At 40.4% G+C, this 20,853-nt stretch overlaps 1 protein-coding gene across 11 annotated transcripts in view; it reads left to right on the forward strand.

The window, feature by feature from the left end:
* The window catches only part of VEPH1 (ventricular zone expressed PH domain containing 1), a 186,993-nt gene that overhangs the window by 116,521 nt on the left and 49,619 nt on the right, over positions 1–20,853 (forward strand). For 10 of the 11 annotated variants that reach the window (XR_012160753.1, XR_012160752.1, XM_073359569.1 and 7 more), the window contains one exon: positions 6,792–6,909. Coding sequence is in view for 9 of the 11 variants with exons in the window: in XM_073359569.1 (XP_073215670.1) it covers positions 6,792–6,909 (118 nt within the window). In the remaining 2 variants the exon portion in view is untranslated. Of the gene's footprint in view, positions 1–6,791; positions 6,910–9,923; positions 10,122–20,853 lie in introns of those variants that run through there. The other variant, XM_073359574.1, reaches the window with a different exon arrangement.

Here is a 20,853-nt window from a genome sequence, read left to right on the forward strand (position 1 = left end):
GGGAGTTGCTAGTAACGTGAATGAAAACAGGTGATGGTACATGTAGGTATTTTTTCCTATTTACATACATAATTTTAAAAGCTAAAAAGTCTGAATAGCTGCCATGATGGACTGGTTAGCTGCCCTGTGGAAATTCACACAATTCTGCAGAATGCCTTTGGTGCTATGAAAATGATGATTTTTACACACTCCATTCTTACCCTCTGTCAGTTTAAAAGCTATTTGCTGTTTCAGGAATTGTAGGGGAAACTGTTTCAAAGCTATTAATCAGATGTCATGCAAAAGACCAGTAGAGGATTATAAAACAGACGTATTTGTGTGAAGTACGGAAATATTCTAGAACATGTACAATTATTTTTTTGTTTACATCTCAGCTAAAATTTGATGAGCTAAATTGTCAGATGTGGTTTTAAAATTTCTTTCTCAGGCTAAAACTAAGTATGGAAAACGTCTACCTCAAAGTATTATTTTTACTAAAGTGATGACGGTTGAAAATAGGAGTTGTTAATGGAAACATCTGAAACATAAGGTGATCGTGTTGCATGCTATATTCAGATGCAACATATACCAGTACGTGCATATCATGCACATACAGATTCTTTATATTCAAAATTAAATTAAACTAGATCCAAGCTTTTTCTTCCAAAATCATAAAGCTGTTCTTTCTTTAACTTAGAATAAAGCTTGTAATAGCTCATTTGCCAAGAATGGAATAACCGGCACAGTACTATGAACTAGGAGATCTGACAACTGAAGTGATGTGAATGTACTTCTGACTGCATATTCAGGAACAAATTGAACCCCAGCATGCAATCTGAAGAACTGGGCTGTGTACTGGGCAGATTCATAGTCTAGTGGCGTTTACAGTAGAACCACTTCATGGCCAGCTGCAGTAGCCCTCAGGGCTGGTGTATCCCCTTTCCATATGGGGACTGGCCCCTAGCTCCATATTGTCCCCTTCCCCAAATCCCTGTCCACACTTATATACAATGAGCCCACTATGCTCAGAGTGTCACACCAAGGTCAAAGGCAGCCGACCTAGTAGTCCAAGCCAGAGTTTGCAGTCACAAGACAAGATATTGGGAGATCAGAACCAAGAGACAAACTGGAGATCAGAACCATGAGTCAGGAACCAAAGTCAGGCCAGGTCAGGATACCGGGGGTAAGAAGCAGGAAACACGTTGGAGGTATGGAACAGCAAGGCAAATGCCAAGTGTCAAGCTGGGGTGGGATACCAGGAAATCCAGGAGCCAGAGCTGAAGCCAGAGCCCAGTTGTTTAGACAGTTTCCTGTTCCTGCTGCTGGCTTAAATAGGGCCAGTGGGCCAATGAGCCACACTGGGACTTTACCAATCACATCCAGCAAACTGTTAGTCTGCAGAGTATTTGTTGCATAATTCTATTATTTTTAGCCCTTTGGGGGTTATTTCATCATTCCTTTTTTGTAAGAGTACGTTCTTGGGTAACAGTGTTCCCAAACTAATGGGACAATACATCAAGAAACTGTAAAATGAAAATTAAAAAAATTAAACCAACTAGAAAATGGAACTTTGGAAACTCATCAAGATGTAGAATTACACACTGTTAGGATGCTGGATAACAATCAAGTAGATGAAACACATTAAAGACTTTCTTGAGATTTTAAAACTGAGTCGCGTGCTATGCAGCTGTTGGCTGGTTTCACGTTCTTTGTTTTTGGTTTGCTTACTAATATAGGGCCTGCTATTGTTCCTATCAAAACTGATTTCATTGCCAAAATTCCCACTGACTTTTCTGAGAGCAGGATCTGGACCTATTGTTTAGTAGATTTCTTTTTATTGCTTGTGAAATTCAGAGACAAAGACTAGCTAGAGTCCAGTGTAATACCATTGGCCCAATGCAGTTTTTTCAATGTCTCTCAAACATGACCAGAAGTGGCTATAAGAAGTGCAAGTGTGTGACTATACACACACACACACTCTCTCTCTCTCTCTCTCTCCTGAAAGCTTTTGCTTTTTCAGAAGTTTGCTTCAGTTGGAAAATTTGCCTTATACTGTGTATAGGTCCAACCGTGCAAGACACAACCTACTCTCAACCCCCAGTGACTATAGTGGAAGCTGAGAATGCACCTTGTGCAGAAGGACTCCATAACTTTTCTTAAAAGCAATTGTGGGTTAGAGCTCTTAACTAACTAAACTCTTAGGCACTTGGGTGTACCAAGGGACAGGATAAAGTGCTTAGTCATGTAAACTTTCTAGCACAGTCTACCTTTGAATATTCTGGTAACAGATCAGCATATTAGGCCAGATTTTCAGATGGTGTAAATGAATGGTGGTCTGGCGGTTTATACCAGTTGGGGATCTGGCCCATCCAATTTCTGCATGTAGAAAGACACTTAAAAGAAATACTAATGTGAAAAAGTAGATTTAAAAACAAAATACCCTTCTTTCCCCCCATCACATACAGACGCCCTTGCGGTTTTATTTCATCAAAGATTTCAGAAAAGTGTCCTTACCTTTTTTCTTTTCTGTTTATGGGTCTATCGAAATGTAATAAAACATGGCAATACCAGCTCCATACTGTACATTCCATCACAAACAGACACATGTTCTACATCAGCTTAGGAAATTCAGAAACTCTGGGTTTCTGAAAATGATTAAAGAAACCACTCTCTCTTCCTGGGAGAAAGCAGGCTGAACTGTCCTCTCAAAATGCTACTGGAATTTGTTAAATATTTTTGCAAGTAATCAGAAGTAATGGCAAGTTACTGAGGGACAGGATGAAGGTCTTATCAACCTACCTACTGAAGTCTGGAGACATGGCAATCTCTGCAGAATCATTCAGAATATATGTCTAGCTATGGAAGAGAGATTAGGAGAGTAGCTGTGTTTAATAAGGGTTTGCTTTATATGAACAGTTGGGAATGCAGTCAACAGACATTAATGCTCTAAGTATCTGTTTTCCTATGTCTGCATGCATTGCACTCTTTCATTGTGATACAAGAATGCCAAAGAGATCCAGTTCTTCTCTTTATTGGCAAACTAATCCTTTGTGATTAGTTAACTGATTGCAGTGAACAATTTTAGGTTTTTGATAACCTGCTCCATTCTTACACACTAAAATAAAGTTTGGAAAAATAATTATTTAGCAGTAGTGTTGTCTGTTGGATAAAGCATAGGATGGGGAGCCACAAGACCTGGGTTTTTCTAATCTTGGCTCTGAGAGTGGCTTATTTATGTGACCTGGGGCAAGTGACTGAAACACTCTGTGCCTCAGTTTCCCCATCCGCAGAAAGGGTATTAGAGCACTTCACAAACATCAAGCCTTGAGATCTTTGCATAGTGCTAGGTATTATTCTGTTTCACAAATAATCACAGATGATATCACCTGCAGAAAAGTGAGCAATTCTCTATAAATAACAATACCCACCAATTCATAGGAAGAGCAAATATCTTGCATTGTGTTCTAGAGGTGGATGAGTGATCCATTTGCCTTTTATTCACAATCTACATCTTCAAGAACAGCCAGTTAGCCTACTCTCTTCCCTGGGCTCTTCAGGGGTGCCCAGCTGGCTTGCTCACTTGTTTGGTTTGGCAGCAGGTTGATAACATCATTTGCCCACTAAAACCAGGAAAGCATCATCTTGGTTGAGCAACTTGCTGGAAGCAATTCAGAAGGCCTTTAAATTCCTGTTGAAATGGTTAATGTTACTGGTATTTTATTGTGATATTAATGAAGTCTTATGGAGCCTGAAGCCTAGGTATGGGTGTTTATTATTAAATCTAAATAGAATGAAATAAATAAATGTCATTGTTACTGATACCAATGTATTAATTTATATTGTTTTGTTATTATGTGTTTGAATTACTTTTGTCTTGTGAGATTTACGGTTGTTGAAATTAACATTTTAAAATAATCAGATTAACAGAATACCTTTGACAAGGCCTAAATAGCAGTTGTGCATGTAGATTATCTAATATCAAGATATTAGGAATGAAGGAGATGCTCAGATTTCAGTAACTGTTTGTTTCTCATTCTTAAATGTACACTTATCTTTAGTAAGTTTCCTGTTTACAATGTCACTGAAAAATGAAAAACGTGAATAATTCGAAAAAATATTAATAGCTAGGAATATTCCTCTTCTAGTAGTGAAGGCATTACTCCAGGTTAATGCTGGTATACTTGAAAGCAGAATATTGACTCTAATAGAATTGCTTCAGATTTGCATCATGGTGATTGACTGCAGATTTTGAGCCAATATGTGCAGCCAACTCACTATCACAAATTCCTAGCATTACACAAAGAATCTTATGTAGCAATGTATTGTGTGATCATGCCAAAAAAAATATTTATACAACACAGTTTAAATTTTGCCAGAAATAAAGTATTTCCAGATGTATACCCTCATAGATTTTCGGTCAGTTGCTTCAGAGTTCTTTATCAGAAAACATAGGCTACATTATAAAGAACAGAACCAGTTTTATACTCAGTCCAAAATCCATTGGGTTGACTCATGCCATCATTTGTCAAGAGTGACGGAGCAGCTATTTTGTGAACCTTACATGGATTCCTTCAGATTTCTTTGAGTAGTTTTTGAAAGAAAATAATTAACATTTTTAAGCAATTGTCATTTCCATTTATTCCATTTCTTCACTTGATAAATCACTTTATCCATCAAGAAATAATGCCCCATTTTCACAGCTGAGTAGTCACCTTCCAGATGATGCAGGTGAGGGATAAGGAAATCTCTTGCCCCAAAAGTTTGACTACCTCCCACCTCACAAGATGGCATATTTCAAGCAACTGCTGATTGCCACACAGACTTTTCTTGAGCCTTTTCCCCATCCCCTGGCACCATAGCCAACGCACCCTAGCCACCCAAGAGGTGATTTTAGCAGCATAGAGAAGGCACCTGTTCTCTGGATTTTTTTTTTCCTTTCAACCCTGATACTATCAACTCATCTCTCCACAATGTGTCATTCATGGAAGACCCTGGGGACACATTGGAGGCAGCATCACCACCCTTGTGCCCAGCTTTCCAGTGATAGTCTAATGACAGAGAATCCACACCACACCAGGGCAGAGAGGACAACACATCTCTGGGCACTTCACTGCCCATTATTTTGCTCAGGTCCCCTTCTTGGAAGCTATTCCTTCACTGATACAAGGGACTAAAAGCCAAGGAAACTTCCAGAAGCTAGCTGGGCACATCCTGCTTACTCTGTTACCTCAGGTCATTGTGCCTGAGTCTCCCTCTGAAAAACCTGCGGTGGTTCCTGCCTAAGTAGCTACCAGTTATCCTGCCATAGACAAGTCAGCTGAACAAGTATGGTCAGTGTAGAGAAAGCTCTTCAATTTCAGAGCAAAGCAGCCAGCTGAGTGCCATGAATGGAGAGGGTTCCCCTGTAGGAGGAGAGTTAGTCCCACTGGTATGGGGAAGGGCAGTCAGTGAGCAAAGGAGTCAAGTTTTACTTGCCATTTTCAGTGAATCAGTGCTCAAGTGCCAGGAAAGAAAGCACCCTAGACACGGATAGCCTGGTTACACCAAACATGAGGTATGCTTGAGTACAGTCCCCAAAGATTCAGCTTTTCAATCCTTAGTTCTTGGTGTGCTGGGAAACACTTATGTTCCAGCTCCTTTCAGACAGAAGAATCTTTTTGCCCTGTTTCTGCTGATGGAAATTAAATGTTTATAATTAGAAGGTTTTTCTGATGTGCTTCTTTGACTGCCATCTCTCCTTGGGACAATAAATGTGTTTTTGCAGATGTCCCTGTATCTGGTATTTGTGCATGTGTCTGTTTCAAACTCAGCAGTTGGTTGAGATGAGGTCTTTTATGGAGAAAGAGGTATTCAAACATTTCTATCCCCATCTTAGAAGTACAGGAGGGTCCCTAGTTGTGAAAACAATGGGCCAAATTTCCCCCTGCAATACAGCCCCTTTCCTCTGTCTGCCAGCACAAAGAACCTTTAGAGTCAGGGACTCTAGCCAGCTGGGGATTCCTCCGACTGGAGGAGTCCCTGAATGGCATAGATCTGTTGTAGCTGGCTCCTCTTTTCCCCTTGGCTCTAGAGGCATGGCCAGGAGATAAGGCAAGGCTAGAACGCTGCTGTGGTCCAGCAATCCACAGCTGGGATAGTGACTCCTTTAAGGTTTGCTAGGAAAACAGTTTGTATGAGATTCATTTAACCTGTTACTGCAGTTTTGGAACTAAACCTCATAATATCAGTGCTGCTCATCAGAGGTTTGAGTTCTGGCAAACAAAACCCTCTAGTCCGTCTTTTAAAAAAAGTTGGCCCCAACCTACCATTCAGTGATTAAGGCTGTGTTGTGGCCTCATATCCATTTAAAAGGGAGGAAATTCCCAGCGGTGTAGTCACTAGAGACCATTGAAGCCTAATGGGTCCAAAAAAAAAAAAAAAGGAAGCCCTAGAGAGAAGCTGAAAGTAGTAAAGAAGTTGCAGCTGGAGGGAGTGGCCAGAGCAAAAGCTTGCAGGTGGGAGTGGCCAGAGCACAGCTCTGGAAGAGTATCAGAAACTCCCCAAATCCTACCTTCTGAAGAGTTACAACTTCAGCTGCTTCTGTTAAGAGAAAAGAAAACACCCTGTTTTTAATAGATCCACCCAGATGGGGTGTTTGCTGCCACAAAACATGAGAGAAGGGACTCTACTAGACCTTAATCCCCCCAAAGCTCAATGCTCACCAGATGCTATTTATAAACTCCCAGCACTCACCCATATGATTTCATTTTACAAGTAATAAATTGTGGGGCAATCGGATCATTCATACTGTGAATTTTTTATTACTGCCCTAGGATCTGGACCATGTACAGATGCATCTGGAAGAAGTGAGGTTCTTTGATTTATTTGGATACAGTGAGGAAGCAGGAACGTGGCAGTGTTTCATGTGCAATAATCCTGAAAAGGCAACAGGTAAGGAATCTTCATTCACTACTTCCATGCAACACGTAGCAGGGGTCTGGTTCTGGCAGACTGCCTTACCTGGCTGGATGATGCAGGGTAGACTTCAAGTCTGCAAAAGCAACATGATTCTGACACCTTATGTAGTAGTAACAACAGAGGAGAAGATCTAGCCATGGCATTGTTGAGCTTTCCCACATGGGGACACTCAGGAAAGTTCAGTCAGATCCTTGGATGATGAAGTTAGTTACCTAAAGACTACCTTACTCCTGAATGAAACCATAGGGGATGGGCATAACATAATTTATGTGCATCGACTTCACACTTTTTGTTGATTCACCTTAACTTTTCTGGGTGTCCCTGTGTAGACATGGCCTATGACAGGGAGGCTGTTAGGAGGGGAAATACTGCAGCGAACTCTGAAGAAAAGGGCAGACAAATTCTCCCTATAACTGGTGCTCATCAGCAAAGTTCTTCCCTTCCCTTATATCTCTTCCTAATATTTCTGAAGAGACACAAGATTAAATTCAAACCTTATTAGCTGTGTGTTGGAAGTGGTGGTGTAAACCCAGAGTGAATGTGGACATGTATACTAACCTGACCAAAGCCCTGCAGTCACCCTGTGCAGCAGGAGTAATCTGCAGACATGGAGTGGACATGTGGCCTGGACTTTTACATTCATGTTCCCCAGGTTCCAGCTGAGAATGTCCTTGCTGCAGGTGTTTAGGGAGCCTAGAATGGATGCAACAATTTCCCTTCAATGTATATCTTTGAGTACACATCCCTGGAAGAGGTAGCTTAAATTTGACTCTGAATTATTAGTTTTAATGTGATCAAATTACAGGCACACTTTTTCTGGGAACAGGCTGTTTAACAATTCAGTGATGAAAATGTTTGTACAGGTAAAAAAATAGGTGTGTCAAATTACTTACTATATTTGGTATCATTGTAGGTAGAGCTGGGAGCACAGCCTGTTACTGAGGTTGCCTGATATTTCCCATTATAACACCGTTTTGCAATCATTGTGAACATCTGCCCAAATTTGGCCAAGTTATAAGCCTTTGAAAAATCAGTTAACATATGCTCAGTAGAGACTTCTTCAATTGTAGCAGGTAAAATTTCCAAACCTTCTCACCTCACTGAGCAAGTTTGAGCCTTACACAGATCTTGGGGCTGACCTAACTGTATGCGCCATCACCACAAAGTGACAGAGCCTGCTCCATTGACTGCTGCTATATTGACCAGGACTGAGACAGGTTGGAGAGGAATAGGTAGAAGGCGTCAAGTTTGAGCAGAGAGTTTGTGCCTACAACAGCAGACCCTAGAATAGAACCCAAGAGTCCAATGTCACTGAAATAAGCCTAGTTTAAAATGAAATCAGAGTGTCATCTCAGCTTCATATTCTGGTTTAACTAAATCAGTTTAAAATAACATCTTTAGTTTAAACCAGTGCAACTGTGTGTGCACACAAACTCTTAGATGAAACAGATTGGATTCATGTCTGACTTGCCCTGACTCAGCTATTCTTTCTTCATACTTGTGTGAAATCAGAGCCATGCCCAGTAAGGGCAGAATAATTGGGCTTCCTGGTACAACGAGCCATTGATTGGATCACCTGGATTTGTTTCTTTACTTTCAGCATTTCATTGACATATACAATGTTACAGGGTGTGGTGGATCTGGTATACTAACTCCCAGACAGTGAAACAAATTTATCCTGGGTGTTGCACCATTGAATTGAGTTATAGCAACAATGAATTTACCCAAATATCTCCATATTGTGGATATTTCACATACTTGTCCAGAGGGAGATGTGGGAGAAAAAATGGAGATGATTTAAAGTGCCTTGCCCTGTGAAGAAAATTTTAGTAAGAGTGGTGAGAAGCATGAAGCAGTAACAAAGTTGCTGACAGTTAGAGATTCTGGCCTACTTCATGGTGCAGATTGCTTATAAAATCCAGATTGAGTCTATGCCTGACCAAGCAACCCAGACCCAATATGTGTGAAATGTGCCTTAACAAAATAAGGCCTAAACAAATAGTAATGAGAAGAGTGCATCTCTGATACATTTTTCTTTCTTAGGGCCTGATACTGAGGGATGCTGAGCACCAGGAATTTGCATTGAAATCAGTGAGGCTTTTAGGATTTGTACTCAGATTAATAAACTGACAGTATGACAAAATAAGAACCATATTTTAGCAACAATAAGGCACTTAAGAGTCTGAATTCAGAGTACTTGAACAGATCACTAACATCTTGAGTGCAAAAATGTTACATTGTGCCTGGCTCTGAGAGTCTTTAGGAAGAAATGCCTGAAAGTAGGCACATAAAGTGTGTGTTTAGAACATTTGAAGCAAATAGGTTGGCATATTTGGTTTCTCTTTTTGTTGTTTAAAAGTAGATAATTCTTAGGCAGAGGAAATAGACTGGTAAAAATTCAAACACGACCAGACGTAGGTTTGAACATGGTGAATCAAAATGTGTGACATTAGAATCCTCACTGTGTTCAGGATTTTCTTTGCTCATTTCCTGCTGCCATAAATACAACATGCAAAGGCATTGGCTATAGGACTCAAATGTATTGTTTTATAGATTGCTGGAATCTCAGTCCTGGAAATGGAGCTGTTCTAAACTATTAACCGCAAAATGCTTAATACAACATTACATACAAACCAGCTAATAACAACATTATGATATAAATGAAATTTTACATGCACAACATGCATGAAATTCAAATTCTATGTATCTTGAGACTTTAAATATACAACACTCAAGGATTTTAAAATAATGGTACCCACAACAGTTATAGCACAGCCCCCTTGTACACATGTAGTTTTTTCTATTAATATTGTGTATATAGATGGTATTAACTTTAATGCCCTAATACATGGTTTATAACAATAATCGAGACAATAGTTTTCACTTCTATACTATCTTTCATCTGAGAATTTCACAGTACTGATGGACACTAGATATTTAAGTCTTGCAACACCCTTCTGATGTAGGTATTCTTCTCTATTTTACAGAAGGGGGAGGGAAGAAAGAGAAGCCAAGCCCCAGAGAGATGAAGTGACTTTTTCCAAGTCACAGAACAGGGAACAGAACTCAGATCTTTTGTCACCTGGTCCATGTCTCAACCACTAGACCATGCGTTCTCCCATATGAATGTATATGTCCAAGCTGTGGTTACTGTAGGAAGCATTCGTTGACTGTTGGGAATTTAAAAGCCCTGAGATGTATTGCATTAGCACATCTCTTTGCATCTCAATTCCTTGTTTCTTTTGTAAAATAAAAAAACAGATTGTCTCACATTCAGAATAAACATGCTTCTTTGGATGGAGAGTGTCAGTGCTTTTAGCATCACCTCTGCTTCCTTTTGTACCTCTCCTTGCTAGTTTGGCCCAGTAGGGGCAGGCCAGGCAATTGACTTTTTACAAAAGAGAAATTTCTTTCTAAGAAGGTTTTAAAATAGTTTAATAAAATTATGCAGAAAATGTACCTGTCCTACAGCTGCTTTGTATGTGGAGAGTACCTGATTATGTGTCCTGACATATTTAGCAGCTTCTTCCTTGTATTCTCAAAACCTGCTAACCCCAAGGCCTGATATTGTTCCCATTTGCACTGGTTTTTCCCTTGGTGTAACTCCACTGAGATCAGTGGAGTTACTTCTGATTTACACTGGTATAAGCGAGAAGTCTTAGGTCTAAGGACATTCAGGAGCTGGACACTGGAGCTGATGGGAAAGAGAATAGGAATAAAAGGAATGATTAAAGATTCAAGACATTCCATATTCAATACACTCATCTCATCTGGCAACCATGGAAACCCAAACCCTTTCCTCGATCCCTTCTATACTCTCAAGGAGGAGCAGCTATTCCAAACTGCCTAGCACTGTAATCCTTGTTCTCAAATGTTCACTTTGCCTTGTAAATTGCACCTCTTCTTGCCATGTGGCGAGTGGAAAACAATTGCTTTGGAGACTTCCAGTCCTGAGAGAGCAAATCCATTTCCTTATTAACCACATTCAAATGAACAACTGATTTTTCTCAGGATAGATGGGGGCCTGTGAAAGTACTAAAATGTCCTGAGGGAACATGCCCTTGCACTGCTTATTATAGGCTTTATTATTTTATGAAAAGAGAAAAACTGTGATTGGGAAACTGGAATTAACAGCGTAACCTCCCAGCTCCACAGGATGAGATGCAGCCACCCGCAATGAGACAGGGAGGGGCATTGGCCTTTGAGATGAGGCTACAGGGAAGAACATAATTTTCTTGCCATTGCACACACACCTCCTTGTCCCTCCCAACTTTAAAATATGCCCACTGTTCTGGGGTACCTACCTTAGACACCTGGGGCATGACTTTTCAGAGGTGCTGAGGACTCTCACATCCTCTTAAGGCCTGTTAGTGTTACAGATGCTCAGCATTTCTGCAAATTGTCTAGGGTGTTTCAAGTTGGCTAAAATCAGTGGCCACTTCTGGAAATTTTGGCTCAAATGTCTGCACTTTTTTTTGCCATTTCCTTTTCCACACTCGCATTTTTGCCACCCACATTTGTCCACTCCCTCCCTCGCTCCTATCTTCCTCCATTAACTTTCTTTTTCTTCCACTCATTCCCTTCCTTTTCCCCCCAACCTCGTGACCTTTAAGATGCCTCTCTTTAACTCCTGTTAACTTTCAGCCTTCATTCCTAGTCCAGGATCAAAGACACCATAATTGATATCACAGGATTCCTTTGGATCTGGCCATTTTTTCTGTTAGGACACTACTCAGCTGTCCCTTTGAAAAATATTATCTGGATCATTGCCACTATCTTACTCTCCCAGCTAAAGATGTGAACTGCGGGTACCCTGGACAAATTTAACTCTTCACTTGTCAGGCAAATATCAGGATCCCATCTCTACTTGTGTAGAAAAGAAGTTCCCTAGGGCAGGAAGGCCTTAGTTAGATTGTGCCAAACTACTGATTGTAAAGTATCTATGGGAGGTTTCTACCTGATGGTCTCCCTCTCAGACTGCATCTCTGCTGGGGTGTATAGATCCCACAAGGGAGCGGCACCTAAAGAGTTAATGAAGAGTACACTCGCTCTCTCAGCTGTGGTTAAATGGTTGGTTAGTGGCAGCTGCAATAAAAAGCTGCAAACAGACAGAGCAGGGTGACTGTCAGAGGCCGAACACCACAGTGGAGAAGCGCTACAGTATCAGATGCAGAAAAGTTGCCTAGAGGGACCGCTTTGCTGGCAGAAAGATCTGGGAAGGTTGCCATACAGAAGATACCTGCAAGGGGTAGAGGTGGGAGGTAGCAAGAGACATACATATGCAAACAATCTTTGATTGCCCAGCCCAGAGTCCCTGTGCTGGGACTTAGAGGAGAGGGCAGGCCTGGGACCCCCAAAGGACCAGGGGGCAGAGACTGAATCCCCAGATTCAGGGTGGCGGTACTAACATAAAACTGTTGGACTTTATTTTTGTTCCTGCTTTAATTTCCCTTGTTTCTCATAACATAAGAATGGCTATATTGAATGAGACCAATGGTCCATTTAGCCCAGTACCCTCTCTTTCAACAGTGGCCTGTGCCAAATGCTTCAGAGGAAATTAACAGAACAAGGCAACTATTGAGTGATCCATTCTCTGTCATCCAGTTCCAGCTTCTGGCAGTCCAAGATTTAGGAACATCCAGAGCATGGAGTTGCATCCCTGACCATCTTGGCTAATAGCTATTGACAGATCTATCCTTAATGAATTTATCTATTCTTTTTTGAACCCAGATACACTTTTGACCTTCACAGCATCCCCTGATGAGTTCTACTGGTTGACTGTGCCTTATGTGACAAAATGTTTCCTTATGGTTGTTTTAAACCTGCTTCCTATTAACTTCATTGGGTGACCCCTGGTTCGTGTGTTATGTGAAAGGGTAAATAATGTTTCCTTGTTACTTTCTCCACACCAGTCATGATTTTATTGACCTCTATCATCTCCCCCTTTAGTCATCTCTTCTCTAAGCTGAATAGTCCCAGTCTTCTTAGTCCCTCCTCATGTGGAAGCCATTCTATCCCCCTGATCATTTTTGTTTTGTTGCCCTTCTCTGTACTTTTTTTCCAGTTCTAATATATCTCTTTTGAGATGAGGCAACCAAAACTGCATGCAGTATTTAAGATGTTGGCATATCATGGGTTTATGTAGTGGCATACTGATATTTTCTGTTTTATTATCTATCCCTTTCCTAGTGATTTCTAACATTCTGTTAGGTTTTTTGGTTTTGAGGGGTTTATTTTGACTGCTGCTGCAAATTGAGCAGATGTTTTCAGAGAACTCTCCACAGGGATTCCAAGTGATAACAGCTTTCTTGAGTGATAACAGCTAATTTAGATCTCGTCACTTTGTGTATATATAGTTGGGATTATGTTTTCCAGTGTGCATTGCTTTGCATTTATCAACTGAATTTCATCTGTTGTTTTGTCCGGGCACCCAGTTTTGTGAAATCCCCTTGTAACTCTTCACAATTTGCTTTGGACTTAACTATCTTGAGTAATTTAGTATAGAGTACAAACTTTGCCCCCTGTTTCCCGCCTTTTCCATTTATGAACATGTTGAACAGCACCGGTTGCATTATAGATCCCTGGGGAACACCGCTATTTACCTCTCCCCATTCTGAAAACTGATGATTTATTCCTACCCTTTGTTTCCTGTCTTTTAACCGGTTACATATCTATGCGAGGACCTTCCCTCTTAAACAAAGTAGGCAGTAATGGGATAAGATCCTTTGGTGAGGGACCATGTCAATGGCTTTCTGAAAGTCCAAATACATTATGTCAAGTGCATCACCCTTGTCCACATGTTTGCTGACCCTCTTAAAATTCTAACAGATTGGTGAGGTATAATTTCCTTCATAAAAGCTATGTCGACTCTTCCCCACATATTGTGTTCATCTATGTGTCTGATGATTCTGTTCTTTACTATAATTTCAACCAATTTGCCTGGTACTGAAGTTAGGGTTATGATCCTGTAATTGCCAGGATCGCCTCTGGAGCCTTTTAAAAAAAAAATCAGTGTTACATTAGCAATCTGCCAGTCACCTGGCACAGAGGCTGATTTAAGTGATAGGTTACATACCACAGTTAGTAATTCAGAAATTTCATATTTGAGTACCTCCGGAACTCTTGGGTGAATACCATCTGGTCCTGGTGATTTATTACTGTTTTTAATTTATCAATTTGTTCCAAAAGCTTTATACTACACCTCAGTCTTGGGCAGTTCCTCAGATCTGACACCTAGAGAGATTCTCACACCTGAACCATTCTTTTTGACATCCTCTCCAGTGAAGACCAGTACAAAGAATTCATTTAGCTTCTCTGCAATGGCCTTGTCTTTCATGACTGCTCATTTAGCACCTCAATCTTCCAGTAGCAACACTGATTGTTTGCTATTAGTTTTTGAGTCTTTTGCTAGTTGCTCTTCAGATTCTTTTTATGCCTGCTGAATTATGCGTTGTCTTGCCAGAGTTTGTTTCTTTCTATTTTCCTCAGTAGGATTTGACTTCCAATTTTTAAAAGATGTCTTTTTATCTCTAACTGCCTCTGTTTAGCCATGGTGACATTTTTGGTCCTTGTCCTTTTTTTTTCTTATAGTTTTAGTCTCTATTATAGTGTTTTAAAGAAGTTTCCATGCAGCTTGCAGGCATTTCACTTGTGACTATTCCTTTTAATTTCCATTTAACTAGCTTCCTCATTTTTGTGCTGATCCTCTCTTTGTACTTAAATGCTACTGTGTTGGGTTTCTTTGGTATTTCCCTTCCCCCTCCTACAAGGATGTTAAATTTAATTACATTATAGTCGCTGTTACCAACCAGATCCTGTCTGCTTAGGACCAAATCAAGAATTGCCTCTCCCCTTGTGGGCTGTGGTAGATCACGAGATATTGAACTTTAAACTGAGATATTATGTTTTATGGAAAAGCTATATTAAGAATTCTAGAGGCTTATAAAATGTAGTAGCTATAATTTTGCTCTGCCTCTGAGACTTATACCATTGAATTCATGGTGCTAGAGGATCTTGGCTTTACAAGGAAGGACATAAAGAAGTAACAATTTTCAAAAAACCTCACCCTTTTTAAAGTTTCTAAAATACATTTTCAGTAAAATCGGCAGCCTATACGGAAGAAACGATGTGGTGTGGTGTAAAGGGTATTCATTTGGGAAGTGCTGCCTAACCTGTGACTTGTCACCTGTGCATAACATGGTCATCTATGTCACTGAGGCCTTCATACCATGACACGCCATTGTCCAAAAAAACCACAGCCTGGTCCAAGGTCTGTGGACGTTAAGGGAGTCTTCCCTTGACTTCCCGTTGTTTTGGATGAAGCCCCATATGATGGTCTCCTAATATTCACAACCCTACCTTCTTCCCAAAAGTAATTATATTGGTTTGGAACTGGCCACCTCTGAGTTCAATGGTGAGTTCATTGTAACTTACATACTTTTTTTAGTATTAATACTCGGTTTTGCTACAATTTTTCTATGTTCTACATTGGATACCATGTTGCAAGATGCTGCTTATCCTCAAGATTTAAAAAGGATTATGCCTTAAAGCCTGGATCCTGTCTTAGGCCACCAGATCAGTGACACTCTTCAGAGGCAGCCAATGTGGTTTTCAGAGGCATCATAATCTTTGATAGTAAGATTATGAGGAGAGGCAACAGTTCTTCGGCAACACGGAGGATGGCCCCAAATGGTGAATGTCTGAGGAAGTTTGTATATTTCACATGCATTCTTTTCACTGGAAAGCTTTTATTAGGCAGCCAGGCTTTTGCAGGGGTGCTATTAAATAATCATAAACTGTCCCTACAATTTCCCCCTCTGCCAGGGGGAGGAGGATTCCCACAGTCCTGATATTCACAGCAAAAATCTGTGCTTGTTTCAATGTTCAGTGTGCAGTTGGTCTCATAACTGAAAAAACAAAGTTAAATTCTTTGAAATGTTGTTTGTACAGCCCCAATTATGAGTCATTAAAGTGTTAGTAAATACAATATATGCCTGTTCTTATGAAAAGCTGGCTCTTAACAGCCCCTTTTCAACATAGCCCTCTGTATTAACAGTTGGTTTCTCAAGATCTTGCACAAAAAAACATTCAGTAAAAACCACTTGATAGCCTAGGAGGGAATTGAAGTACATTCCAGATTCTGGAAGCTTACAAAGAAATTGTAGTAATCCCTGTGGGCTTCAAAAGAGACATAGTGCCCATGGGCAATGATTCGGGTAAAACTGGGGCATTTGATCAATTCCTCTTAAAAAAAAGCAATTCACTCAGCATATTAACTCTCTCGAATGCATTTATCTTTAGCTAGCAGTGAAGATTATCTAAAAATTGAAATAGCCACGCTATAATGCTTGTCTGAAAGCTACAGAAAGTGGCATTCAGTAATGTCTCTTTTCCAGGTTTTCAACAAAAGCATGAGCCATGATAGAGTGTGAATACATATTCCCATGGATTAGCTGCATTTATCATCTTCCACTTACTACCATCACATTCCAGAGCACTCTTAAGTTTAGTGGAATTTATTATTGGTCATGATGGGGTAGAATTTTTGTAAGCACCTTCATTTTACTGTTACAAAATTTGAGTTTTATGACTTTGTTTTTATCTCTTTTGATTGCTATATATATTCTCTATATATTAATATAACTTGATATTTATTATTTTCACTCAGTCCCCAGAACTACTGAAAGCACAATGAACTGCAGTTCTGTAGTACAAAAGATGTTTAATGCAATTACTGGGTAGGGGAAGGGAAGAAATTCTGGTGGAGGTACATTCAGGAATAGCAGTCAGGCTTAAATTGACTTGGAGAAGTTCTCTATTATATTCAGGTACTCTGGAGGCAACTGATGTTCTAGGCAAAATAATTTTCCATTTGGGTTTGGGAAACATTTTCAGCATTGTTGTGGGCTTTCCAGGAAGTCAGAGGCTGTGAAAAAATGTTTAGTAAATGTTTAAATATTTAAGTTTCTTGAATCCATTGTGTGTAAACACTAGCTTTTAGGACAAAGGGTCACATATATTAAACTGGTTTCAGAGTAACAGCCGTGTTAGTCTGTATTCGCAAAAAGAAAAGGAGTACTTGTGGCACCTTAGAGACTAACCAATTTATTTGAGCATAAGCTTTTGTGAGCTACAGCTCACTTCATCGGATGCATACAGTATGCATCCGATGAAGTGAGCTGTAGCTCACGAAAGCTTATGCTCAAATAAATTGGTTAGTCTCTAAGGTGCCATATATATTAAACTGTTCACATCATGATATTACCATAAATACAGATTTTAGGGCCAAAAGGGCCAGAAGAATAATGATCATCTGGGTCCAATCTCCTGCATAACACAGACCATACATCCTCGCCCCATAATTTCTGCATCAAGCCCTTGACTTCTGTTTGAGCTATAGCATATTTTATAAAGAAACCAGTCCTGATATAAAGAGTTCAAGTGATGGATAATCCACCACATGTCTAACCAAATTGTTCAAATGGTTAATTACCCTCATGGTTAAAAAACTGTGCCTTATTTTTAGTCTGAATTTGTCTAGTTTCAGCTTCCAACCACCGGATCTTGTTATGCTTTTTTCTGTCAGAGTAAGTCATCTACTATCAGAAATCGCTTCATCACGTAGGTTTGTGTAGAATGTGATCAAGTTGCTTGTTAACCTTCTCTTGGATCAACTAAATAAATTCTTCTACTGATGGGTCAAGTCCTGAAGTCTTTACACAGTAGAGTATGCACTCAGTCTGAGCTCCCTTGCACCACCGGTGTCATTCCATGGACTTCAATATTCAGTTCTGATTTGCACCAGTGTAAACAAAAGGAGATTCAGACATTCGTTGGGCATTCTGCTGGAGTAAAGACTGAGTAAAAACAAAATCAGGATTTCAGGATTTGGCTCTAAAGTGACTGTGACACCATAAAAAGGAGATTTAGTTCATTAAATGAACTAACTGTAGCAACAAGCAGGTTACGAGAGAAGTCCTTATGTCCTATAGATATTTAGGAAACTTAATTGCTGAGAAAATAAGAGAAAGGACTTTAAAAATCTTTGGAATAATGCTTCATTGTTATCCTTTATGAACTCTTCTCTTTTAATCAGGGCCTCAGACATACTGGCATCTACTTCATTATGGTGTCTGCTGAAGCTGGCACTAGTGTAGCCACTGGCTTTGTCTCTAGATGCATATGAGGACTGTGATTGTAGGATTGGTTCCAACTACCACAAATCTTGAAAATGTATCTGCATTTCCAGTGTAAACCTGCTATTGAGAGACTTTATAATTTATCCATAAATATCCACTTTGGTCTGAAACTGCATATCAACTGTCTACCTACTGTTGATCTCCCCACCAACATCATCATCTTGTGCCTGAATATATTGCCCTTTGTCTCCTCTTAGGACTGGTCTACACTTAAAAATTAGATTGACCTAGCTATGTTGCTCAGGGCTGTGAAAAACTTTGCACCCAGAGCACCTTAGTTAGGTCAACCTAACCCGCAGTATAGATGTGGCTAGGTCAATGGAAGAATTCTTCTGTCAACTTAGCTATTGCCTCTCAGAGAGGTAGATTAACTGCATTGACAGGAAAACCCCTTCTGTCAATGCAGGAAGCATCAACAATACAGTGGCACAGATGCAGAACTGTAGCTCTGCCATCATAGCAGCTCTCGTGTAGACATACCCTGAGTTTGAGTTAGGACCTGTCCCTGCTACCACTGAAATCAATGTCAGCACTACCATTGAGCTGAATGGGATCAGGAGTGGGCAGGTTTCTAAGATGCTCTAGAAATCTATCAATCTGGCTAGGTATTTATACTGTGCTCATTGTGCTCTGTAAATCACTGTGTAGCTGTATGACACTCTGTTAATATATAACTATAAAAACAATTTGTTTTTCTTTCTTAGAATCATAGACTATCAGGATTGGAAGGACCTCAGGAGGTCATCTAGTCCAACCCCCTGCTCAAAGCAGGACCAATCCCCAATTTTTGCCCCAGATCCCTAAATGGCCCCTTCAAGGATTGAACTCACAACCGTGGGTTTAGCAGGCCACTGAACTCAAACCGCTCAAACCACTGAACTATCCCTCCCCCAAGTTTCTTCTTAAACTTGTTTGTTCATTTTTATACTAAGGCTGAAATTCTCTTTTTATTTAATACTTATCCACTAAACTTGGCTACTTGATGCTGCAGGTAAGTTTCTGATCCATATAATTGGGCCATGTGTTTTTCAATGTGGACACTTCATCATAGCATTTCTGACATTTCGTCTGGTCAGGCATCCTCTCCTCCCCCCTTATTAAGCATGCCATGGAGATTATTCTTTTCTAGACACCAAACTTCACATTCTAATGGGGACACCGTGTCCTCCAGCAAAACATATCACAGCAATTTGTGTGTTTCAAAATGATCTAATCACAAATTAGAAGGTTAACTACACATGTAAATATGGGGTCAAAAGTTATCTACAATAAAATGCTACAATGAGACATCAATGGCAATGACATATTCCTTTATTTTATCATGTTGCAGGTTACCCTACCTTTTCAAGGGCCGGGAAGCTTGCAGGCCTGCCAGCCCTGTACATTTATCAGCTGGGAAGGGATCAAGTGTTTTCTATAAAGAGCGGAAAAAGCTCAGTTAGAAGGAGCTGCAGGAGGGAGACTGGCTCCTGCAGTGAACCCTGAAGTAGGAGGGACAGAGAAGCAAAGGGGAAAAGCCTTTGGGAGCTGTAGCCCAAGGTGGGCAAAGGAGCTGTTTTTGTGTTCGATGTTTTGCCTAGATGTTACATTTGGAGAATAAAATTGGCCCTGATGCAGACTCTGAGCCTGGCACTGAGTCCTTCATGGGTTTGGGAGGCACAGGCCAGCAGCCTACATGTTGTGGAATGTGTGGGCAGGCAATCAGCCCCTGGAACTGAGGGGAAACTGAGGCTGCAGCTAGCCAGAAATGAGATGGGGCAAGGTGGCCCTGCAATTTAGAAAAGTTCACCTAGTTGTACAAAAAACAATAAACCACAGAAACCTATTACTAACATATCTACTAACAGTAATTAAAAACTCCCCACCTCCTCGCAGTACCTCCTCAACCCCAACCTGTCTCCTCTGGAAAAGCCTGAAAGAATAGACAGGCTTTGCAACATACGCTAATGGTAAACAAATGTCCTGTTGAATCCCAGGGGAAGTAAATTCAAGGGTCTTCTCATGGAGAACTATTATTATAGTAGTTCTGGGAGACCTCAGCTAAGATCGGGGACCCATTGTGCTTGGTATTGAACATAGACAGCCAAAATAGAAAAGACAGACAAAAGTTGGGGGAAAGAACAGATAAGGCACTGACAGTTTAAGTAACTTTCCCAAAGACACAGGATGTCTGTGGTTGAGGAAAGATTGAACTTCGATCTCCTGGTTCCAATCCAGTGCCTTTACCACAAAACCATCTTTCCTGTCAGCCCCTAAAGAGGAATAAATCTAAGCACTGTCATCTTGAACATTCCAGCTAATCTTAACTGCTGGTTTATAGTATAAAGAGCATGAGCTTTCGTGAGCTACAGCTCACTTCATCGGATGCATACTGTGGAAACAGTTTCCACAGTATGCATCCGATGAAGTGAGCTGTAGCTCACGAAAGCTCATGCTCAAATAAATTGGTTAGTCTCTAAGGTGCCACAAGTACTCCTTTTCTTTTTGCGAATACAGACTAACACTGCTGTTACTCTGAAACCTGTCAGTATAAAGAGAGAGACGATATTCAGGGCCCTAAAATATATAGGGCTCAAGCCATAAAGAGATTTATAGCTCAAAACTAGTATTTTGAATGGCACCCAGACACTAGGTGGACCCCAGGGCAGTCAATGGAGTATTGGTACAGCATGTGCCTAACTGGAACCACTGGTAAGGTAGTAGACAGTCACGTTCTGGA

The sequence above is a fragment of the Lepidochelys kempii genome, chromosome 9 (genome assembly GCF_965140265.1).
Source record: "Lepidochelys kempii isolate rLepKem1 chromosome 9, rLepKem1.hap2, whole genome shotgun sequence".
Lineage (NCBI taxonomy): Eukaryota > Metazoa > Chordata > Testudines > Cheloniidae > Lepidochelys > Lepidochelys kempii.